The 23,420-nt window shown below is 39.9% G+C and overlaps 5 protein-coding genes across 6 annotated transcripts in view; 4 read left to right on the forward strand and 1 right to left on the reverse strand.

Annotated features, from left to right (window-relative positions):
• The first annotated feature begins 155 nt into the window (after window positions 1-155).
• Window positions 156-3,394, forward strand: LOC107706208 (elongation factor 1-alpha). The gene is made up of 8 exons (XM_016509834.1): window positions 156-254; window positions 862-1,018; window positions 1,392-1,571; window positions 1,669-1,965; window positions 2,079-2,229; window positions 2,307-2,563; window positions 2,651-2,885; window positions 2,972-3,394. Exons 2-8 carry the CDS (start codon window positions 875-877, stop codon window positions 3,094-3,096), a joined length of 1,389 nt encoding a protein of 462 aa, XP_016365320.1. The 5' UTR covers window positions 156-254; window positions 862-874; the 3' UTR covers window positions 3,097-3,394.
• A 262-nt stretch (window positions 3,395-3,656) lies between these two features.
• LOC107706209 (elongation factor 1-alpha, somatic form-like) lies at window positions 3,657-7,738 on the forward strand. Of its 2 annotated transcripts, none has more exons than XM_016509835.1 (8): window positions 3,657-3,727; window positions 4,477-4,632; window positions 5,024-5,203; window positions 5,322-5,618; window positions 5,707-5,857; window positions 6,747-7,003; window positions 7,081-7,315; window positions 7,418-7,738. In XM_016509835.1, exons 2-8 carry the CDS (start codon window positions 4,489-4,491, stop codon window positions 7,540-7,542), a joined length of 1,389 nt encoding a protein of 462 aa, XP_016365321.1. In that variant the 5' UTR covers window positions 3,657-3,727; window positions 4,477-4,488; the 3' UTR covers window positions 7,543-7,738. The 2 variants fall into 2 exon arrangements, with proteins under 2 accessions (XP_016365321.1, XP_016365322.1); XM_016509836.1 differs by lacking the exon at window positions 3,657-3,727 and adding an exon at window positions 3,849-3,867.
• Window positions 7,739-8,750: 1,012 nt separating this feature from the next.
• LOC107706136 (cyclic GMP-AMP synthase-like) lies at window positions 8,751-11,915 on the forward strand. Its single transcript, XM_016509719.1, has 8 exons — window positions 8,751-8,794; window positions 9,261-9,355; window positions 9,445-9,659; window positions 10,156-10,384; window positions 10,696-10,959; window positions 11,053-11,152; window positions 11,238-11,644; window positions 11,887-11,915. The coding sequence occupies exons 2-8, from the start codon at window positions 9,334-9,336 to the stop codon at window positions 11,913-11,915; spliced, it is 1,266 nt and encodes a 421-aa protein (XP_016365205.1). The 5' UTR covers window positions 8,751-8,794; window positions 9,261-9,333.
• A 1,618-nt stretch (window positions 11,916-13,533) lies between these two features.
• Window positions 13,534-16,172, forward strand: rpl11 (ribosomal protein L11). Its single transcript, XM_016509837.1, has 6 exons — window positions 13,534-13,604; window positions 14,161-14,311; window positions 14,443-14,549; window positions 14,745-14,876; window positions 15,861-15,971; window positions 16,090-16,172. The coding sequence occupies exons 1-6, from the start codon at window positions 13,599-13,601 to the stop codon at window positions 16,117-16,119; spliced, it is 537 nt and encodes a 178-aa protein (XP_016365323.1). The 5' UTR covers window positions 13,534-13,598; the 3' UTR covers window positions 16,120-16,172.
• A 397-nt stretch (window positions 16,173-16,569) lies between these two features.
• The window catches only part of LOC107706211 (kelch-like protein 31), an 8,301-nt gene continuing 1,450 nt past the window's right edge, over window positions 16,570-23,420 (reverse strand). Inside the window, exons 2-6 of the mRNA XM_016509838.1 lie at window positions 20,264-21,028; window positions 19,562-19,908; window positions 19,026-19,325; window positions 18,556-18,731; window positions 16,570-18,278 (exon numbers count right to left, since the gene is read on the reverse strand). Of these exons, the coding sequence (XP_016365324.1) occupies window positions 17,522-18,278; window positions 18,556-18,731; window positions 19,026-19,325; window positions 19,562-19,908; window positions 20,264-20,678 (1,995 nt within the window). The 5' untranslated portion in view covers window positions 20,679-21,028 and the 3' untranslated portion in view covers window positions 16,570-17,521. The remainder of the gene's footprint in view (window positions 18,279-18,555; window positions 18,732-19,025; window positions 19,326-19,561; window positions 19,909-20,263; window positions 21,029-23,420) is intronic.

Here is a 23,420-nt window from a genome sequence, read left to right on the forward strand (position 1 = left end):
TTTGTAAAAATATTATTTCATACAGTCAACCAGATGCTCAGTGAAACAAAGTAGTGACGCAGTTTGTCGAGGCGGGGAGAATTTCACTCGATTGTGTGTGATTTGCGGGTCGATCAGGGAGGGTGAGGAAGCGGGGGGTTGCAGCCCAGTCGGTCCTCCTCCCATGTATAAATTCTCCAACCAAACCGATTTTCTTCCTCTTTCTGTTACCTGGCAAAGGGGAGCAGCAGCTGAGGAGTGAGCTCTCAATCTTGGTGAGTGCTTTCTCTGTTGGCTAGGCCTTGGTTTTTTACGCTCATTATTTACCTTTTAAGAACTTTTGAAGGATTTTCTTCAGGTTGACTGTATTTTGAAATTTTCGGCGTTTCGTTACTCCGTGGTCTTATCACTTTTGGTTTCTACAATGGTTTTCTTTCTGATTGTGTTCGTAATAGTGGTTTCTTTTTAATTAGTAATGTATTTAGAAGAGATGGGGTTAGTTTATTTTTTCCGTTCTTTCCGTGTACGTCCATCTCAAAGAATGCGAACCGGGAAAAGAACAAAGGCACCAAGAGGCTTCAAGTCGCGGGCCTGTTAAAAGCCTTCCGCACATTCTCGCATCCAACTGTTATCAGTGACTGGAGAGCCAGCTGTTCGCATCCTCATGGATTCCTTTCAGACACTTTGGATTTTTCCCCTGTAACTTAATACCGCGTTACTCTAAAGAAACACGTGTCGCAGTTGCCTTATGGTGAACTAGGCCGGTTCAAACTCGGGGCTATCTATTACCTGTTACGAAATACCCGCTCAAAAGTTTTAATGGAAAGTCCGTATTTCACTCGTGCCTCTTTATTCAATTTTACTCTTCTCTTATTAATACAGAAACTAACCAATCATGGGAAAGGAAAAGATCCACATTAACATCGTGGTTATTGGCCACGTCGACTCCGGAAAGTCCACCACCACCGGCCACTTGATCTACAAATGCGGTGGAATCGACAAGAGGACCATCGAGAAGTTCGAGAAGGAAGCTGCTGAGGTGAGACTTTAAACTCTTGTAGTGGATTTTTCGTGAATTTAATTGTGGCACAACTCGGGAGTAACGAGCCAAAATGGCGGCGGTAGCACGCGTTCCTGGGCTCAAGCCGGCTGGGTGTGGAGTGGGCGGGGTTTAAGCGGTGCTTCACTATGACGTTGCAAATTCTGTAATGGCGCCTAGTAGGCCGCGCAACATGTGCGCTGGTCCCATTCAACGTTTCAAGCAGTTCTGTTTTCGTAATTTAACATTTTAAAGCCACTTGTGATTTTTTTTTTTTTTTTTTTTTTTTTTTTTTTTTTAAAGCTTAAATTTAATGTTTTATATAAAATGTTCAAAATGACTAAATGCCTCCCTTTATTTGTTTGCAAAATAGATGGGCAAGGGCTCCTTCAAGTATGCCTGGGTGCTGGACAAACTGAAGGCTGAGCGTGAGCGTGGTATCACCATTGACATTGCTCTCTGGAAATTCGAGACCAGCAAGTACTATGTCACCATCATTGATGCTCCTGGGCACAGAGATTTCATCAAGAACATGATCACTGGTACTTCTCAGGTATGACTACGCTCCACCCACACAGAACTGTGTTTTTGTGAGTAATGTAGTAGGGTGAGGTTTAACTTGATGGCTTTTTTTTTTTTTTTCTTCCCAGGCTGCCTGTGCAGTGCTGATTGTTGCTGGTGGTGTTGGTGAGTTCGAGGCTGGTATCTCCAAGAACGGACAGACCCGTGAGCATGCCCTCCTGGCTTTCACTCTGGGGGTGAAACAGCTTATTGTTGGAGTCAACAAGATGGACTCCACCGAGCCCCCCTACAGCCAGGCTCGTTTTGAGGAAATCACCAAGGAAGTCAGCGCCTACATCAAGAAGATCGGCTACAACCCTGCCAGTGTTGCCTTCGTCCCAATTTCTGGATGGCATGGTGACAACATGCTGGAGCCCAGCAAAAACGTGAGTTTGTCTATGCAACTTCACAGGGGTGGTGGGAAATAAATTCTGTATGTGGAACTCCTCTCAGTGCATTTCATGTCACATCTTGGTTGACAATGTCTGTCTGTTTTTAGATGGGCTGGTTCAAGGGATGGAAGGTTGAGCGCAAGGAGGGTAATGCTAGCGGTGTTACTCTTCTTGATGCCCTGGATGCCATTTTGCCCCCCAGCCGTCCCACCGACAAGCCCCTCCGTCTGCCACTTCAGGATGTCTACAAAATTGGAGGTGTGTGTATAACATGTGAAGTTATTAAAGTTCTAAAGTCAAACACTTGAATTGGTTTAACACCTTCAACTTCTCAGGTATTGGAACTGTGCCCGTGGGTCGTGTGGAGACTGGTGTCCTCAAGCCTGGTATGGTTGTGACCTTTGCCCCTGCCAACTTGACCACTGAGGTCAAGTCTGTTGAGATGCACCACGAGTCTCTTGCTGAGGCCACTCCTGGTGACAACGTTGGCTTCAACGTGAAGAACGTGTCTGTCAAGGACATCCGTCGTGGTAACGTGGCTGGAGACAGCAAGAACGACCCCCCTCAGGAGGCTGGCAGCTTCAATGCTCAGGTTAGGTTTTTTCCCTGTCAGCTTGATCACCAAGTCACTTGAATGCCAGGGTTATGTGAATGTGTACTAATTTGTTTTTGTCTTTAGGTCATCATCCTGAACCACCCTGGTCAGATCTCTCAGGGCTATGCCCCAGTGCTGGACTGCCACACTGCTCACATTGCCTGCAAGTTTGCTGAGCTCAAGGAGAAGATCGACCGTCGTTCTGGCAAGAAGCTTGAGGACAACCCCAAGGCTCTCAAATCTGGAGATGCTGCCATTGTTGAGATGATCCCTGGCAAACCCATGTGTGTGGAGAGCTTCTCTACCTACCCCCCTCTTGGTAAGTTCATGTCATACTAATCGACTCTCTTGCATCCATATCCTTAATTTCGGTAGGTTTCTGTACTAATCATTCTCCATCCACAGGTCGCTTTGCTGTGCGTGACATGAGGCAGACTGTTGCTGTTGGTGTCATCAAGAGCGTTGAGAAGAAAGTTGGTGGTGCTGGCAAGGTCACAAAGTCTGCACAGAAGGCTGGCAAGACCAAATGAATTTCCCTTTATCACGCGGTTCCAAAGGTTGTGGTATGTTCTTCCCAACCTCCTGGAATTTCTCTAAACCTGGGCACTCTACTTAAGGACTGGCTTATGCTGATTAAAACTCATCGGAAAAGTTTTCGCAGGAAAGGAAACCAACTTGGATTTAAGTGTGGCTCCATTTATTGACTGATAGTGCCTCTTTCAGTTGTTAAATTTGTTAATGGTTTTAGAACTGCACCTGATGCCACAGTAAAATTGGGAAAGAAGCTGCTGAATAAGAAACTAATAAAGGTATTAAAAATTGAAGTTGTGCTTTGTCTCCTGTCATCAATGGGGGAACTGGGTGGGATTTGGAATAAGCAACTGTAATATGATTCGTCATGGTCCTTGCAGCTGTTTTAACACGTGTTGCAGCCGGGTTTCTTCTACAGTGTGCCCACTTTACTGATGTCTTCTCCTCCAATCGCAAATAGTGAGTGCACAGTAAAGCTACCAATGGTACCCCTCATCTGAGCAGTATCTATGTGGTCTAGGTGTTTTTTCATATCCCACCCCTGACTGAACCCGTATAAATTTAGACGGCAGTGTGACTCGTTCCTTTTTCTCCAGTCTGCTCGGGGCTGTCTGTAGTGCTTGTAGTCGGGTAAGTTTATTACTGCCTCATCTTACTCGGTCTTAATCCTAAAAAGTTCATTGGCTGTTATAAGGAAAAGCCCTTAAATGCATTTAGAGTCACAAGGGTTTTTTTTTTTTTTTTTCTTCAGGGTAGCTGGTTCAGACCAGGTTTATTTTACTTCCAGGTTTCTTTGATTTTCTCTACTACCTCGTTTTCACTGACACGCTTGTAGAGCACAAACTTGTTGGCAAAGCTGGAGAGAACATGGCTGGTGCTGTCATTCCAGTCCTTCAACATGGAGGACACTAAGTGAACGGAGGGAGGGGTGTTACCAGATCTTGCAAAAAGAAGCTGGTCTGAAAAAAATGGAAACGAGCCATTTAACGTAAATAAGGGGTTTTCTAATTCAGTCCCAGAAAACAAACGCATTAAGGAAACAGTTGTTCGTCTCAAACAGTACGTGAGAATTTCAACAGCTGCGACTAATGGTAAATCAATTTATGCTATGTGAACCGAGCTCTTGCAAGCCCCCCAAAATTTTCGACTATATCAACCCGCGGCTTTATAAATCTCGTTATATTATAATATATAAATTATAACAGGCGGACATGGCAGCACCGCCGGTGCTGCGCGCTGACGCAGAGATTTCCCCGCCTCCCTTGATCCTGTTTGATCGCTTATATGCGAATTTATTTCCAGAATTCCTTGAACGCTAATGTGTAATGCCCGGATAATGTTTATGCCGGTTAAACTAAACCAGCAATGTCTTTCCACAGTAAATTTACAACATGGGTAAGGAAAAGACTCATATTAACATCGTGGTTATCGGCCACGTCGATTCTGGCAAGTCCACCACCACCGGACATCTCATCTACAAATGTGGAGGCATCGATAAGAGAACCATAGAGAAGTTTGAGAAAGAAGCCTCTGAGGTACGTCATCACAGCCGGGTGATTTCCGATGACTAATGTCTCTCGTTGACAAGTATATTCTGGGCGTGTCTTTTTAAACGGCATGTGTTGTGAGCGACATCTACAGTTTAGTTTTACTGGGCTCAGTCAGGTCAAAATGTCCAAACTGAGCATATGCTTGCAATTTTTTTTAGAATATAATCATTCATTAAATATAGACAATTATGATAATTAAAACAGTCCCATTAATACATCACTTATAGATGTTATGTTTGAAAAGATGTTAGTCTTCTATAAGCTATTTCCTTCCTTCCGTCTATCTATCTATCTATCTTTTATTTATATTATTCTTTTGTCCATTCGGTCTCACAAACATCTCAAATATGCTTCTGAATATTCTTTCTGCATCAAGATGGGCAAGGGCTCCTTCAAGTATGCCTGGGTGCTGGACAAACTGAAGGCCGAGCGTGAGCGTGGTATCACCATTGATATTTCTCTCTGGAAATTTGAGACCAGCAAGTACTATGTCACCATCATTGATGCCCCTGGACACAGAGATTTCATCAAGAACATGATCACTGGTACTTCTCAGGTAGGTTTTTTTAATGTCAACAAATCTATCACAGATTACGGTGTCTGTGTGTAATGGTTTTATTGTTGCATTATTATTATTGTTTAAATGTTGTGATTTTATTCATTCTTCCTTCCAGGCTGACTGTGCCGTGTTGATTGTCGCTGCCGGTGTTGGTGAGTTCGAGGCTGGTATCTCCAAGAACGGACAGACCCGTGAACACGCCCTGCTTGCCTACACCCTGGGAGTCAAACAGCTTATTGTTGGAGTCAACAAGATGGACTCCACCGAGCCCCCCTACAGCCAGAAGCGTTATGAGGAAATCACCAAGGAAGTCAGCGCCTACATCAAGAAGATCGGCTACAACCCCGCCACTGTTGCCTTCGTCCCAATTTCTGGATGGCATGGTGACAACATGCTGGAGCCCAGCACAAACGTGAGCATCTGGGTTGGAAGGGTTTCGTTAGGGTTTGTGATCACTGCGATTGTTCATGCTTTTTGGTTATTTTCTTTATGGATAATAGATGAGCTGGTTCAAGGGATGGAAGATTGAGAGGAAGGAAGGTGCTGCCAGCGGTGTTACTCTTCTCGAGGCCCTGGACTCCATCCTGCCACCCAGTCGGCCCACCGACAAGCCCCTCCGTTTGCCTCTGCAGGATGTGTATAAGATTGGAGGTAAGCATTAACCACCAACCAGGGTTATTATAGATTTGAATTTAATTTTTTTATATATTTAAGTGTTTTTATTTGTAGTGTTATACTTTTAAATATATTTAAGTGTTATACTTTGGTGTTGAATTTGTAGTTTTCTCGTTTTAGTTTGTTTTCTAGTTTTGCTTTTTGTTATTACATCAGTTTTAGTATTTTAGGGCTGCCATAGTTAATGCACCAACTGGTATAATTCAAAAATGCTTTCATTTTCTTAGTACAGTCTAGTGTTATTGCAGCGATTCTCAAATGGGTCCAAAGAAAACTTCCAAGAGGCATCTTAGTTTAAAGAGACTTTAAAATAAGACAAAACAAGCATTAAAAAGCTTCATAAGCTACACTAATCAAAAATCAAGATATTTCTTTCTTCATTTGGTCCCTCAACAACAGTTTTTTCTTTGAGAAATTTTAGATACCTGTAAATATGAGGAAGGGATTTCTAGATCTGGGAAAGTCATGTAAATTAATAAAATCTTAAAACTCCATGGGCATATTTGAACTTTTTTTTTTAATCCTCATGTTTAATCCTTATCCAGTAAATTACAAACAGCATTTTCATGTTTAATGCAGACAGTTTGCAAAGGTTTCAAATTTTATAGTATACCGTGAAAAAAAAAAAAAAAAACCTTAAATGATTTTGCAGACTAGTTAGTTTTGAAGTAATAAATATAAATTTAGTCTCAGTGTTTCCCAGTTATGTTAGTGTTTATTTTAATTTCACTGAACGAAGGTGTTTGCTTTTAGTTTTAGTTTTCATTAACAATAACAACACAGCCTCCAAACTCATTCACAGTTTTCTCGAATGAGAAACCAGCGTCTGTCACTCATTCAAACATTTTCTGTGTGTTTCCCTCAGGTATTGGAACTGTGCCTGTTGGACGTGTTGAGACTGGAACTCTGAAGGCTGGTATGGTTGTGACCTTTGCCCCTGCCAACTTGACCACTGAGGTCAAGTCCGTTGAGATGCACCACGAGTCTCTTGTCGAGGCTCTCCCTGGTGACAACGTTGGCTTCAACGTTAAGAATGTGTCTGTCAAGGACATCCGCCGTGGTAACGTGGCTGGAGACAGCAAGAACGACCCCCCTCAGGAGGCTGGCAGCTTCACAGCTCAGGTTAGATATAAATAGAATATTATCTGCATGATCTTCATAATGTCAGGTGCTTTATCATGTACCCCTCTTTCTCGCAGGTCATCATCCTGAACCACCCTGGTCAGATCTCTCAGGGCTATGCCCCAGTGCTGGACTGCCACACTGCTCACATTGCCTGCAAGTTTTCTGAGCTCAAGGAGAAGATCGACCGTCGTTCTGGCAAGAAGCTTGAGGATAACCCCAAGGCTCTCAAATCTGGAGATGCTGCCATTATTCTTATGGTCCCTGGCAAACCCATGTGTGTGGAGAGCTTCTCTCAGTACCCACCACTGGGTAAGTGTCATCATTTATGTTGCCATGAACATTATATATTGGACATTAATCAAACGTTCTGCTTTAATTGGAACTCCTTACTATCCCACTACTACTTTCCAGGTCGTTTTGCTGTGCGTGACATGAGGCAGACCGTCGCTGTTGGTGTCATCAAGGCCGTTGACAAGAAAGCCTCCACTAGTGGAAAGGTGACCAAGTCTGCTCAGAAGGCTGCCAAAGCTAAATGAATCGTCCCGTCAGACACCCAGCAAGCCTCATTGATATCCTACACTGCAATGTCTCAGAACCTGAGCACGGTTTTAAAGGACTGGCTTATGCTGATAAAAACCCACCGTAAAAGCTTCAGAAGGAAAGGAGGAAACCATGTATTTCTGAACACCTTAGGAGAAAACGATTATAAAAATAAACAATGATTATTCATCAGTTTGTGCCATTATTCTTTATTGTCAGAGGTCAAAGCATTATGAATGGGTTTTGTTGTAAGTGCATTCATAAATAAATTCTTTTGAACATGATAAATATAATTAAGATCCTTTTTTTTTTATTCTTTTTTTTTTACATTTGAATCGTGAATCTTTCAGTGTTATTACAGTTAACTAAAACAAACACTAATAGAAATAAAGCTGAAAGAAAATAAAATACAAATTTTTGATTTAAAACTTAAAAAATAAATCCTTGGCAATTAACTTATTAACTTAAAATAAGTTTAAGCTGAACTACTAATTTTTTTTTTTATTAGAACTGAAACAAAAATGAAAGCAAAATAATTAAAATGAATACTGAAAAAATAAAAGCTAATTCAAAATGTTAAATACTATAATAGTACTGTATACAAATAATACAAAAATAGCATTGCTATGTACACATACTGCACTTTTAGGCTAAAAGATAGTGTTCTATCATAGTGTTCAATCTCATATTGTTTATATTGTAAAAAAAACATTTATTCATACTATTGGTTAGTAAAATTCAGTCAGCTGTTTTAATTTAACAGTCTGTTGTATCACAAAAAAAAACAATCGCCATTTCATTAGACAAAAGAAATTTGCATGAAACAATACAATACAAATGTATTTAAATTGTGTGCCATCCATAGAAAAATACTTAGAAATACATAGAAATATATAATACATAGAACATAGAAATATAAAATACATAGAAAACTACTAAGGGTCAACCATATACACTTCGGTCAGCACATTACAAAGGCCTTTGTACATTTGGACATTGCTTTCAGCTGATAAAGTACATCTGTACACACGCCACCTGAGTGACACCTGCTGTCACAGAATCTAGCATGTAAACATCAAAGACGTGTTCCTTAAGTTTCGGTTTTACATCACCAGAACAAAGCCACACCCTGAACCTTTTACTGTAAAGCAAAAGATCATCTGATGTGGCAGGGAGGAGCTTAGAATCAATATACTCTTGTGCTGTATTTCTGTGTCACTAGATCTTATTCTCTAGACCAGGAAGTGGGTAAGTCTGGATTCATGCGTATCATTAAATAGTATGCTTGTGAAAATGTAAATAGGTGTAGAGTAGATTAAATTTGGTGTCACAACGTAACCAAGCTTTAACTGTCCTTTAAGGTTTAGTAAATGCTGTACCATTTTTCTGTTTTTGTTGCAAAATACACATATGAATACATCAAAACATCCCTGATGTTTTTATCAGTTTAGAATTTCTTTTATTTTCTATTCCCTTTTTAAGCTTTGGCGTTCCATTTACGTTTATACTCTTTAAAATGTATGAAAGCCATAAAACAGGGTGTAAAGCTCTCAGGCGTTGCACAATTGTCTGTAAAACAAATATGTCAGCAGTTGCTAGTCAATTACTCTCTGTGTTTATGATTTTTACCTATTCTTATTGTTTTATCCATGGAGAAACCCTAGCACATTTCCATACATAATTCATTTGCATTTATACTGCATTCAAATTTTAGGCTGGATTGAGCATCACGACAGAGGATCTGAAGAGCACTGTATATCTGACCTTGGGTTTTTCACAGCTCTATTATGGAAAGCCAGAGGAGATCATGTAATGTGGAGGATCTTTACTAGGTTGCTCTTTTGAGTTATTGTTTGTATCTATGTATATTTGCTTATACTTGTTCTGTTATCATAAAGTTGGAGATGATTCTTCCATTTCGCCCGAGTTGGACCGCTTGATCAGACAGAGAGGTCGAGACCTACGGCTGCGTAAGCTTGACCAGCAGAATGCTGTGAAGATAGTAAACCATCTAATCGACAGCTTGCTGGAATTCCTGAAGAATAATGATGATCAGCCCTTCTTCAGGGAGGTCTCAGTTCTCACCAGTGGGAGCTATTATGAGATGGTGAAGGTAAAAAATTTGAATGATCATTTTGAGAAAAATCAGCTAGTGTCAAATCGAAAGAGTTGCTCAAGTTTGTATCAGATATTTAATATACACTAAATTGAGCAGAAGTGACAGTAAAGTCAATTATGTTACAAATTATTCAGTGTTCAAATTATTTTAGAATGTTCAGCTATTTCAAATAAACACTGTTCTGTTGAACTTTTTAATCCTTCAAAGAACCTTGAAAAAAATCTATCATGGTTTTTCACAAAAAACAACAACAGCACAACTGTTTTCAACAATGAAAAGTTTCTTGAGCAGTAAATCAGCATATTACACTGATTCTGAAGGATCATGTGACACTGAAGACTTCTTTCAAAATCATTTAAAAAATCTTACCAACCTCAAACTTCTGAACGATAGCAATAATCCTCCACATCTTGAAGAGCAAAGACTGGCTAAAATTAATCATGAATGTTTGGAATAATGGAATGACAAACTATAATTTTATCACCAACAGATCAACAAACCCAATGAGTTTGACATTATGCTGAAACTGAAAGTCCCAAGGCTTGTACTGTCAGAACTGGAAGAATATCAAGGACTGTTTTATAAGATAAAGCTAATCAAAGCCACACGAACTGAAATCCAGCACTTTCTTCTGGAAGATGAACGAACCGTCTCAGCAACCAAAATCAAAGCAGAAATGTACCGCTTGGTCCGCAAATTCATTAGCAACCATTTTCAAGGTGCGTTTTACTGATCTGTCTCTCAACACTCCGTCATGTTCGGATAGCTTTTTATACACTACAATTCCAAAATTCTTTATGATTTTGAAAAGTCTATTTGATGCATATATTTGATACAAAAATAAAGTAAAAAGAATTGAATGAATTTTCAGCAGCCATTTCTCCAGTCTTTATTGTCACATGATCCCTCAGAAATCATTCTAATATGCTGATTTGCTGCTCATGAAAAAATATAAAACATTTTGACCCCAAACTTTAGAAAGGTAGTGTATAACCTTAAGATTGTTTGTGGTTCTGCCACCCGTTCACAGGTGAAGGTTGGGTGATACGCAGAAATCTAGTAAATTCACCGGCGGTGACCCTTGAATTTAAGGTGAAAGAGAAAGACGATGATGTGATGTCTGTGGACATCGTACCTACTCTTGAGGTGCCACAAGGTTGGCCACAAGCAGCACGGGCAGGTCTTAATATAGACAAATGGCTTGGAAAAAAATGTCGTCGCCAGTTTGTAAGTAAGGCTGTGTATTTCGTCCCAAAGAGACCAAAAGGAAGAAACCTCAAAGATGATGCCAAAGGTATGCTGGCACAATACATATTCAGTCATTACAAAAACATTTCTTTCTTTCCTTAGCATAAAGCATTTATATATTTGAGGTATTCGTTTTCAGAGGGCTGGCGAATATCCTTCTCTCACATTGAAAAAGAGATGATGCAGCATCATGGCAATAAGAAGACGTGCTGTGAGAGTCATTCCAATAAGTGTTGTCGGTATGAATGAACACTCATTTTTATAGCTGGTTATGTTATAGATTAATGTTATGATGCCCCTAAGATTTTCTCTTCTTTCTTATAGGAAACTTTGTTTGCGGCTTCTGAAGTGTCTGATTGAGGGACTGAAGCAGCAGTATCCCAAAGAGCTTGAGCCTCTGTGTTCCTACCATGGGAAAACAACCTTCTTCCATGTCCTTTCAGACAGAGTGCAAGATTCGTTTTGGTCTCCAGGCCAGCTGTCCGTCTCCTTTATGAAGCTCTTTGGATACTTTGAGCGATGTGCACTGAATGGTTCACTACCCCACTTCTTCGTCCGCGAACATAATCTTTTCTCCCCACCTGCATTTCCCAAGCGAGCTCTTTTATTTCTGACCAATGTTCTGAGGGAGCAAAGAGAATTGGGGCTCCCTGTTTTGAAGGCACCAAGTCCTACCTCTGCTCTTCTTCCTGACACTGATGCTGTGATTCACCCAATCAGTGGCACAGACAGTATTGTTGCCTCTGAGCGTTCTTTTAAGCATGTATATATATGCTTATTGGTTGTTATTTTGTGTGTAGGAATTGGATGTGTATTTCAAAAATGAATGATGAATGATTTAATCCTCTCCAAATATGGAGAGGTAATCATTGTGCAATATCAAATTATTTTAAAATACATTTCTAATTAAAATTATGCAAAAGGTCAACCAGTTATGTCATATGCTTAAATTATGTTCTGTGTGTTTTATCAGAAATGTACAGCAAAATGACCATATTCTGATAAATAAAATTGGAGAAAAAAATAGTTACCTTTTTTTTTCCACTGGGGATACACAGTGTATGCTTCCTTTATTATTTTAGTAGCCTATAGTTTTGTAGTAGGCCTACTTATAGTACTTAAATACAGTAATATTATAAACTTTTCATTAAATCCAAGAAAAGACAGCATATATGAACTTGATATGAAGTCTGATTTCATACATGTATATTTTGCTGTGTTAAGGACCAAATTTGAAATTTAGACCTTAGTCAGAGTAGTGCCATATTTCCTTTGTGACAGGAATGAAAACAAGAGATAAGTAGAGTCTGTTCAACAGATTGTGTTGTTCTTTAACAACATATTGGTTGTTCAGCTGACTAAATGTCTTTCTGAAAAAAAATTATTGGACAAAAATTTCATAAAACAATTTAGAAACATTTGAGTTGAGGAAATAACAAGATCTAGGACATTAATACAGTGCATTCCACTGTAAAGACTGTTAGTCTATTTGTTTTCATCCACATTAAATTCAATACAGTGTCTAGCTTGACTAAGGTCTATGACCTAAAAGACAGTCCTCTCTGGACCTTAGTCAGAGTAGATGTGAAAAGGCCAACTTTGCAGGATAGACATGCATTCCAAATGTTTGCTTTAATGGTATTTTTTCCACATGTATTTACCAAGATACATAAAAGTGCAACAAAATTAGCTGCTTTTTTCTGTGCAGCAGGGATGGACTAAAAGACTAAAACTACAGTTTTCTTCTTCTAGTTCAAAATTATTTTTCGAAGATGTAAAAACAAACAAATTGGATGAGTAAGTTTTACAAGAAAATACTATTTCAGTTTTTTCTTCTTCAAAATGTTATGTTTAATTCAATGTTTCAATGTTACTTGTCATTTCTTTGTCATTTTTGGTGAAATTTTCTAGCAATTTCTGAGTGGAAATTGTTTCTACACAATATTTTTTTCAGTATATCATTTGTTATTCTGAGTAAGTATGTAAGTATTTAGCTTTGTATTTTTGACGACAACCTGATGGATTTAATAAGAGTGTAATTGATTAAACGTAGGCTATTTCTGAATTTCTATTAAACCTTTCTTTTTCCCTAATAAAAGCCATGTAATAATACATGCTGAACAGTTTCTAGACCAGTGGGTCTCAAACCTGTCCTGGAGTACCCCCTGCCCTGCACATTTTGTATGTCTCCCTCATCTATCACACCTGATTCAACTCATCAGCTCATTAGTGGAGACTGCAAGACCTGAAGTGGGTGTGTCAGATATGGGGAGACATACAAAAACGTGCAGTGCTGGGGGTACTTCATGGAGAGGTTTGAGAACCACTGTGCTAGACCGAATGATTAGGCTACATAATCCTGTTTAATGTTTCCCTATTATGAACATGATTTAAAACAGAATTTCCTATTCTGAGTCGAGTGATATAGGCTAATAGGCTTTCCTAATACTGAAAACTATTTTCCCTTCACCAATTTATATTCCCTTATATTCTGAACTCTTAAGCAACCGTGTAAGTGTCTCATATATGAAATCTGGTCTTCGACTTCAATTTTGGAGTCTTTAAAGATTACCCGAAGTTCGCCCCGCAGCGCAAAGCATGCTGGGCTGTGTAGTTCTGTGGACTCAAAACGCAGCATAAATGCTCTGCGCCGGAAGTGTATCGTTCTCTTCTAAGTGATCAAACATGGCGGTGAGTACAGGAGAAATTGTGAGCGTGAAGGAGTATCATTAAAATCAACAAACATCTGCTTGTCTGCATGCAATAATCACGTGAAGCATACTGTTATCAGTCGCTGCCGCTGTGAAATACAGAATGATGATAGTATTTGTGGCCAGAATGATTCGATGCGGCGGATATTGGCTTTAGCTTTAGCGTGTGCTGTAGAGCCGAGACGGCACGTCATTGACTAGCTTAAAGTTACTCATGTGCTTCCAATACTCGTCCGGTTGAATAACCGGCAGCTCCGTTGTATGTAATGTGAAATATTGATAGTTTGTTGGCTGATACTGACATACTAGTAGCTTTCCAAATAGTGGATATGTCCGGGCATGTTCATCTCGGACCCATGGCCATAATGTAATAGCTATTGGTTCGTTAGAGTTTGTCTCTTGTTTAGCACCTTATTTTTAAGAGCTATGGTTGTTATTTTGGTTACATCTTCAGCATGAAATTGTGGGAGCTGGTGAGGTTTGTGAAGAAATAGGTTTCATGACCGCTAATTATTTGGCTGTGTATCATTGTACAGGACCAGGGTGAGAGGAAGGAGAACCCCATGAGGGAGCTGCGCATCCGCAAGCTGTGCCTGAACATCTGTGTGGGTGAGAGTGGTGACAGACTGACCCGTGCTGCTAAGGTGCTGGAACAGCTGACAGGCCAGACTCCTGTCTTCTCCAAGGGTAGGTGGACTTTCCATCTCTTGCTAGTGGTTGAAGATGATTGCACTCTGCTATATCTTATGAATGTGGTTTTATATTCATTGGTGTTTGTAAAGTTGTGCCGTGCATTAAGTCTAAATATCTCCCACCAGCCCGCTACACTGTGCGATCCTTCGGTATCCGTAGAAATGAAAAGATTGCAGTCCACTGCACTGTCCGTGGAGCCAAGGCTGAGGAAATCCTGGAGAAGGGACTGAAGGTGAGAGGAATGTGTTGTTAATGGCAATGGGCTACTTGGTATTTGTTGTGCTAAAATTAGCCAGGGCTGTACCTCACTCTTAGTGCATGCATAGTGGGTTCTTTAAATGTCATGTTTTGTGTATGGATGCTGTATTGTTTATTGTTTGTAAGCAGTTGTTTATTTTATTTTACTTTTTTTTTTGGGTGTGTGTAGGTGCGCGAGTACGAGTTGAGAAAGAACAACTTCTCAGACACAGGAAACTTCGGCTTTGGTATCCAGGAACACATTGATTTGGGCATCAAGTACGACCCAAGCATTGGAATCTACGGCTTGGACTTTTATGTGGTGAGTTGCATTTTATTGATCCAAAAGGGTCACGTTTATGCATCTACATTACAGCTGCAAAATCTTGTTGTTGTTTATTTCCTGTTGGTTAAGGAGTTTTTTTTTTTAAGTGATATTGTTCTGCCACTACACTTGCTCATGAGTATCTATTTTAATACCAACTGTACTGTAGGTGGATTTTAGGAAGGACTTTTCCCTTCCTGATAAGCTTTAGGCTGTCTGAAACTGAATTAAAGCAGTAAGCCTTAATAAATTGTGATGTGCAGTGATTTTAGAACAGCTAACATGGAACAGAGTACTAAAAACAGTAACACAAATTTAGTCATTTATTGGTGGTTAATCTGCGGTTAATTTAAAGGCTACATCAAATATTTTGCGTCGCTGTTTGCTCAAATAGCAAAAGAAACTCGACATACAGTCTTTTCCACTGAAAACGTGAGTGTTTTCAAGACTGTCAAAAATAGGGGAAAACGGAGACAGTCAGAGGAGAAAACGGTCAAATTTAAATTTACTCCCATAGACAGTTTATAAGAAACACCCTCATAGATGTGGTAACTAATTTTTTGTAATTTGATGCAAATCTAATATAATGCAAAGAAAAGTGTTATAAATGTACATACAATTTTGTGTAGTTTAGCAGTGTTGATGACTGCTAAAACATGTCATCACAATCTGTGAAAAGGGTCCATATAGTTCTTCACCAGTGTGTGGCAGAATGGTTCTCGAGCAACACAGATTCAGTTTTGTAGTATTACTGATGTAATAAGTTCACAGTTGACTGTATATACAGTATTTTACAATGACTTCAAAAGCAGCTCAGCCAATAAATCCAGAATCATTCATATTATAACGGCTATTTTACTAATGTGTGTCGGTTGTGGTGCAGTACAGATGAAAGCAATCACATCTTTTAACCTTAACTTCTAATTTCATGGTTATTTGGGCAACTATGAATAAGCAGTCCTAATTCTGTGTTTATTGTAGGTTCTTGGTAGACCTGGTTTCAGCATTGCTGACAAAAAGAGGAAGCAGGGCCGCATCGGCGCCAAGCACCGTATCTGCAAAGAGGAGGCAATGCGCTGGTTCCAACAGAAGGTGTTTAAATAGTTGATGCCTATGTTGATTCAGTTTCCAAACAGTCTATTTAAGCAAATATATGAAAATTGTGCTCTATATTCCTGAATTTGCTTACGCTTGCTTTTCTTTCTTTCAGTATGATGGCATCATCCTCCCTGGCAAGTAAAGGACCAACTTTTTCCCCCAATTTGTAACAAACAAATAAAAGAAAAGCCCAAATATTATGCTGTCGATGTCTTTATTTGTGAAGTATAACACTGGTGTTGCTCACTTCACAGTTTGTATTAGTGTGGCATGTGACAAAGTTGTCAATGAAGTATTATATGAAATGACTTTTTTGAGCTTTTTAGTAAGTTGTTTTAAAGGGGTCATATGATGCTATTTTAAAGATCATTATTAAATGGCTGTATTTGTTTAGGTGGTACAAATTTTAGGAAGTGCTTTTCGCCAGCTTTTTGATGTCCTTGGGTGTCACCTTTTTAAATCTTATGTGGTAGTGTTAAATGCATTTTGAAGTACATTTCATTTCAAAGACAGTAGTTTCTGACAGTTGAGGGCTGGGTGGTGATTATTATGTTGCAGTGAATATTGCAAAGGAAAGGAAAGAAGAGACAAGTTTTTTTCTTTAAGTTTTATTCAGTGAAATTCCAGAGATTTAGTACCAGATATACTCCAGGCTCTCTAATCTGCTACATTTTCCATGTTATGCATTAATTTCCATTTGGTTATGTATTAAATTGTTGACAATTTTGTTTGGTATTTTACTGGTTCTTTTAGATAATTTTGTTTTATCATATACAATTATAGGTAGTTGTTTTGATCTCTACGTAGGAGAGTAAAGACCCTTAAATGTAACTTAAATACATAAATGGGTTAAAACAGTAAATATGGTAAGCATGATTTTTTTTTTTCAATTCATAGCTAGTCTATGAATCATGTTGGTTAATATGTGTGGTATTAAGCACATTCTTTGGTGGGCAGTATCAATGGTTTGGTGCTTAACTGTGTGTCTGAGGGGCGTATTGACTTTTGCGTTGTACCTCTTTGCATGTACCACTGAACAATTTTTGCAGTTATTGGGTTTGGTTATTAAGAGAGAAAACTGATAAACTTGATTAAAAAAAAAATTTGAGAAATAAATAAACTGATACGACTTAATTCAGTACTACTGAATTAAAATGGTGATAATCCCATTATAGTATTTTCAATAGAACTGTATGGCTCAATTTCTAAAACTCATTCACAGAAACTCATAAGCAGATACCTCACTAAATTCCTAGCACTGCAGAGGCTCTTGTGAAATGTACCTTTCACATTCTTTATAAGTGGGCCCTAGGTAGTACCTTTTCTTTGAACTCGCTGTATACCTAATGCATCTTTGGAGTTTTAAGAACAAGACTTAAAAACAAAGACTTCTTTGCTTTTCCCTTCATGTTGTTATTCTTTACATTCTACTCAATTTCCATTTCACCTATACGTCACTCTCTCTCTTGCTGTCTTTTTCTGCACTCTCTCCTCTCCTTTCATCCTGTCTCTTTCTTGCTCTGTCTTTCCCAAGCTTTTCTTTCTCATGCAGTGTTATGCTGTGTCACACTGCTCTGATCTTCATGGTAAGGTGTGTTCCGGTGTCTGCGGGTCGTGTGGCGTGGGGGCAAGGGAAGGGCACAACAGGACACTCCCACTATGGGTTCTGGCAGGTCTTCCACTGCTGACCAGTTGTCAGTGCCTGAGTCATAGCGTTGGACTGCTGACTTGTAACGTTTCTCTGCTTCATTCCATCCACCTAGCAGGTACAGGTGATTTCCCAGTGGAGACATACCAGCTGTGCTCACTCCCAGGGGCAGGGTAGCAGCTCTGGTCCACTCCTTGCTCTCAGGGTTGAAGACCTCCATGGTCATCACATCAATGCGGACTCCACCAGGACCAAGCTGGCTACCTCCTACCACGTACACCTTGCCACCTACTGTTGCAGAGCAGTGCCAGCCACGAGGTGTTTCCAATTCTCCCTGCTCGCTCCAAGTGTCGCTGTCAATGCTATAACGAATTACAGAGCGAGAGTAAGCGCAGTTAACATACCCACCAGTCACCAAGATGTCTCCCGATGGAAGGACGGCACTGGCATGGCAGCATCGTGGCATATCCATTGGCGTACGGAGCTGCCAAGTGTTGGTAGAGGGCTGGTAGCTCTCAATGGTGGCCAAGAGGCCATCAGTGTTGCGGCCACCAATGGCATACAGCCGCCTACCAGTGGCCACCAAACTGAAATGGGTACGTTGTTGGCGCATGCTGGTAAGATGTAGCCAAGTGTTGAAGCGAGGATCGTATCTGAGGATCAGAAGGTAATGCGGTCAAATCTGTGTATTAGATTTTAGACTAAGGGTGTCCAATCCTTCCTGGAGGGCTACCTTCTTGCAGAGTGGTAACCTACCTGGAAGTACCTAGTAATACTAAAGCCCGCTTGATTAGCTAGTTCAGTTGTGTTTAATCAGGTTTCGGACTAACCTCTACAGGAAGGTGGGACCCCAGGAGCAAGATTGGACCACCACAGTTTTAGACTGATTGATAGGGTCTACTGATGACTAAATTATTTGTGATAACATACCTGCTAAGGGTGCCAACAGCATGTTTAGCCTGGTTTCGGGCATCATTCTGATCTTCTCCTCCTGCCACATACAGGAATCCATCCATCACAGCCACACACTGGTTGAAACTCTTGGCTGGCAGCTGAGTAAGGTGACGCCATGTAGCCGTTCCCTCTCGTGGATCTCTCCAAAGCACCTTTGCACAGTAAAACAAGTGAGCAATCAAAGGAAAATTAATTTCCTTATGTGGACAGAGCAGGGAGTTTAGTCTTGCTCCTGAAGGACCACATTCTTGCAGAGTTTGACTCCAACCCTATTTAAACCATAAATACCTTAGCCAAGGTATTCAGGATTACTAGAAGCTTCTAGGCTGGTGTGTTGGAGCAGGACAGAGGTAAACTCTGCTGAAAGGTACTCTTCCAGGAGTAGAACTGGAAACCAATGATATCAAGAGTATTACATGTCATGGACTTTGTCCAAAAGTTTGTACCTCTCGACTTAGGGCACGCTCAGTTAGTGAAGGACGACCCCCAATGGTTAGAAGAGCATTCTGGCTTCCACGGACCTTTGTGCGCCGTGATTGCAGTGTGTTCTGCTGGTAGGGCAGCAAATGGTAGTTCATGGCATCCACCAGAAGACGGTGACACTGAGGATCTAGCATCATCCGTGCCACTGGCTGGATCTCACTAACCAGCTTACTCGCAGGGATGGTCTCAAAGCGCACGTGAGACAGCAGTTCTGCAGCATGTTCCTGCCTCTTTGGGTCAAAGTCTATCCACTTCATTGCAATCTAGGTTCCAAGAAAATTTAAAATGAGTGGTCCAAGTTTAGTATCTAATTCAGTCTACTTTATAAATAGTGTACATATTTATATCCTTTTCACGACTCTAGCTATATCTCTTTTTACAGTATGTGCTGTGTTTGCTGACATGTTTAGCTTTTGGGTCACTGTATAAATAGGACTTCCTTAGCTTTTGCGATACCCCTATTCATCTTGCCCTTCCATCAATCTTTCCTTACACTGACCTGAAAGGTGATGACCTCTGAAGGAAGAGATAGGTTGTCATCTTGTAGGAAAGATGTGATCTGCTCCAGGGTGAGTTGGTTGAATTGGGTTGTCTCAGAAAACTGGGTCAAATTCTCCAGAATGTAGCGCCGGGCGGCCTCTCGAACAGGCATCAGGCTATATGCAGCGCCGATGTTCCACACATACACACAAGTGTGCACATTCAGTTCGGACATCAGGAAGTCCATGCACATCTGGAGAAGATGAGGGATTTGCAGGGTGCTGGCTGCAGACACAGTGCAGCCAATGGTGTACAGGGACATGTGCACACGGCCCAGGTAAGCAAACGTAATCACATTGGCAAGTCCTGAGGATAAATATAATACATACAGTATATGTTATGGTGTTTTAATATGTATGACTTAGCCATAATGTCAGACATGATTCCAGTTGCTTGGGCCACTCAAAATATTGGGGAACTTTAACAAATGTAGCTAGGTCTTCAACCCTGCTCCAGGAGACATACTGCCCTACAAATTTTAGTTCTAACCTGCTCCAACCCACCTGCCTGGTTGGTTCTGATCCTGAATCAGATTCAGAATTGTCCTGAATGGTTGGTTCAGGTGTGCTTGATGAGAGTTGGAGCTAACCTCTGCAGGACAGTGGGTCTCCAGCCGCACAAGTGAAAACCTCTGAGCTAGGTTATATCTTTTAAGGCTTACCAAGAGGTGAGAGGGTAGGGAGTTCCAGTCGTTTGAGTCCAGGGTCCTTGGCCAGGACTTCACGAAGATACTGACTGACTGAGGAAATTACGAGCTTGTGGACATCAAATGCCTTGGTTTTGCAGGCCATTTCCATATCAGTGAGGAATCGTTCTTGTCTCATGCGGCTCAGCTCCTCCAGCAGAGTGGATCCATGCAGGGGGCGGGTGAGCTCACTGCCCAGGCCAAAACCTCTCTCTCCAGGTCGAATCACAGGGGGTGGCAGGGGCACCCCATTGAGCCGGTTCAGCTGCTCAACATTAAGAGGAAGCTCCAGCTTCTTAACACCGGGCTCTGGGACAACCACTCTACTCTCAACTGTTGTTGGTTCAGGAATGGACTTCTTAGGGCGTGGTGACTTCTTCTTGGGAGCCATTGAGATGTGTAGGCTGGTTAGATGATAGCTTTTTATCAGTCAGGTCAACAGATTTTCAAACTGATAGATTCTGTGCCGACAGTCACAATGACCCAATAACACTTGAATAGATTCACTTTTTTTTTTTTTTTTTTTTAATTTTTTTTTTTTTTTTTTTTTTTATTTATTTTTTGTGTATTTTTTGTTTCTTTAAAGGTTTATACTGACAGAATGATTTTGAAGCTGTGACACTTTTACTGTATCACAAGAGCACTGATTAACGAAGAAGCTATATATATGGACAGACAGACGCACTACACTTCCAAACTAACAGTGGAGGAGAGCGATTGATCCGTGTCAGTGCACACCACCTGAAAAGAAACACAGTTAACATATAGTAAGTATGAGTTCAATAAATATCATATGCTTTATAATATCATGGTCAACATGGATGTGTTTACACTTGATCTCATCTTACTCTTTTACAGTGGGAGGATATAAGGCTGAGTGACAGGTGCATGTGGTCTCGTAGGGGAGTTTCCAAAAAGGATTGCCACGGACTACGGTTATAATTTATTATAAGCAAGCTGAGTAGTTTACAAGTAACATGCAGATTTTTGTATTCCAAATTGAAATGGTAAAGTATATTCCATGTAGTCTCTCTGTTGATATACAGTAAGTGCATGAAAACCTTATCTATATTATTATTTTTAAAAGTTTATTTTTTTAATTTTACATTTAATAGATCGATATAGCAGGGCATATTGCAGGACACTATATGCAGTTTTGGTACTAAATTTTATAAAGGATGTAATGTACATTTGCATTGACATCTTATTATAGGATTCAGCATGTCTTAGAGAATGTGTTTATTCTATTATCAGCAATCCCCTCCCATTTGCCAGTTATTATAGTTAAATATACATGCACACTACCAGACTCAAATATTTAGCCACATAGTTTATTACAGATCACAGCAAATACATAAGCAGAATTATTACTTTTGCCCAGGTTGTTTGTAATCAGCTCATTGAAAATGTGTATTGTTTCAGAGAGGAGATTGTTCTGTTATGCTTGCAAAACCAGAACAAAGCAGACCCCTCATAGACAAACAAACAAGCATGATTGGACTGTGATAGACAGGTGTGCTTACATCTCTTCTAAAAATATTCTAAAGCCACATAGGAAGAATGGCAGGGGCTGTGCTGCTTAAATTACCCTCACACTGTCATCATTCCCTTCCTGCCCCCTCTCTCACCCCCATCTCACCTTAAAATCTGTGCCACAACACAAAAGTTTATCATTGTTCTCAAAATCAGATGCAGTTGTTTTCAATCAAGTGTAAATGCATGGATGACTCAGTTGTGCAAAGTGAATCCGCCCATTTACCATGACAACCTTTTTCACCAGGGACATAATACACAAAGGGCTGCTGCTTGAGTGTAATCAACAGGTGTTCAAAATATGAAGGGTCTCATTTAAAAAGGAAAAATAATAACATCATCAAAAAGCAATTATTATATGATTTAAATGTACATGTTGGACAATACAATGCTTAAAATCCTAAATGTTAGAAAAGCAAATATATGACAGCAAAAGGCAACAATGTTTTTAGATTATATAAACAGTGTCATTTTTTTTAATAGAATGGCCCACTTTTTGTTTTGCAAAGGCTAAAATGTTTCAAAAATCGACCTTTTTGTAGTATACCATTTTAGTATATTGTGCAAACTTTCTCCACAGTTGTGTTTTTTCCCCCAGTCAGAATATTTTTTATTCCTAGTTGGTTCCTAATATGGCAAGATTTACCATACGTAAATGAATACGGAACATATATATATATATATATATATATATATTAAGAACTGGATTAACTACACCTAAAACTGAACTTAAAAATGTATATAAATATTTCATAAAAACATAAAAGCAAAAAAAAAAAAAAAAAAAATTTGTCAAGTTCTAAAATAAAGTTTGATTGCTTAGAAAAGGGGTTGGTACTTTATTGGTCAAAATATATATATATATATATGAAATTTAACTGGGTTAATATAACAAGCTTCAGTCTCTCGTCAGGGATGATGCTTTAACATTTGATTACATCTTTGGCCAAGAAGATGCTTCACTCATGTTGTTGTGGAGTCCTTGTATTTGAATAATTTAACTAATTAAATAATTTAATAATTCTAAATCACTTTTAGACATGATATAGGCAAATTAAAGTTTGCAAGTAAAAAACTCACCACTTCATTTGGCCTTCCTAGGCAGGATGTATCTGAAATAAGCACAAAGCTGAATTATCAAATCTGGACAATAAATACATGAATACATCATGACCTCACTAAGATGACGTTATAACAGCAGAATGACGTTCTTCCGGAATCTCAATCTCCATTTGGAGTGACGGAAGTTCGCAGCAGTCTGAAACAACAGCAGGCCCCCACCATTGCTGTTGTGGCTTCCGGGCAACATGTACCAGCTGTAAACATGGCGGAGGAGATATTGGAAGCAGTCGAGAAGTTGCAGTTAAGGCTCTCAGAGAATCAAGAGCCTCGCAAGGTAAGAAACCTTTTCGGTGAGACGAAGCGAATGCCCTACGTCGTCCCTTTTCGCACCATGTATGACTGTGTAATACGCACTTCGGCGAGTGTCTAGCCTGAGGTTCGATCAACATTGCTATCCAGAAATCCCACGTATAACAATTACAAGAGCAGCAGACCGTGAAATGGATGATCGGTTTAGATAGATCAGTCTGGATTGAGC

Source organism: Sinocyclocheilus rhinocerous, unplaced genomic scaffold (assembly GCF_001515625.1).
Source record: "Sinocyclocheilus rhinocerous isolate Xijiao unplaced genomic scaffold, SAMN03320098_v1.1 scaffold53, whole genome shotgun sequence".
NCBI lineage: Eukaryota > Metazoa > Chordata > Actinopteri > Cypriniformes > Cyprinidae > Sinocyclocheilus > Sinocyclocheilus rhinocerous.

Excerpts from the sequence above, each read along its gene's own strand:
- LOC107706209 (XM_016509835.1), top strand. The coding sequence starts at position 4,489 with ATGGGTAAGGAAAAGACTCATATTAACATCGTGGTTATCGGCCACGTC. Across the intron at positions 5,858-6,746 it reads GGATGTGTATAAGATTGGAG|GTATTGGAACTGTGCCTGTT; the intron begins GTAAGCATTAAC and ends TGTTTCCCTCAG. Across the intron at positions 7,316-7,417 it reads CTCTCAGTACCCACCACTGG|GTCGTTTTGCTGTGCGTGAC; the intron begins GTAAGTGTCATC and ends ACTACTTTCCAG.
- LOC107706208 (XM_016509834.1), top strand. The coding sequence starts at position 875 with ATGGGAAAGGAAAAGATCCACATTAACATCGTGGTTATTGGCCACGTC. Across the intron at positions 1,572-1,668 it reads TGATCACTGGTACTTCTCAG|GCTGCCTGTGCAGTGCTGAT; the intron begins GTATGACTACGC and ends TTTTCTTCCCAG. Across the intron at positions 2,564-2,650 it reads CTGGCAGCTTCAATGCTCAG|GTCATCATCCTGAACCACCC; the intron begins GTTAGGTTTTTT and ends TTTTGTCTTTAG.
- LOC107706136 (XM_016509719.1), top strand. The coding sequence starts at position 9,334 with ATGGAAAGCCAGAGGAGATCAT. Across the intron at positions 9,660-10,155 it reads GCTATTATGAGATGGTGAAG|ATCAACAAACCCAATGAGTT; the intron begins GTAAAAAATTTG and ends TATCACCAACAG. Across the intron at positions 10,960-11,052 it reads CCTCAAAGATGATGCCAAAG|AGGGCTGGCGAATATCCTTC; the intron begins GTATGCTGGCAC and ends ATTCGTTTTCAG.
- rpl11 (XM_016509837.1), top strand. Across the intron at positions 14,312-14,442 it reads GACTCCTGTCTTCTCCAAGG|CCCGCTACACTGTGCGATCC; the intron begins GTAGGTGGACTT and ends ATCTCCCACCAG. Across the intron at positions 15,972-16,089 it reads TGCGCTGGTTCCAACAGAAG|TATGATGGCATCATCCTCCC; the intron begins GTGTTTAAATAG and ends TCTTTCTTTCAG.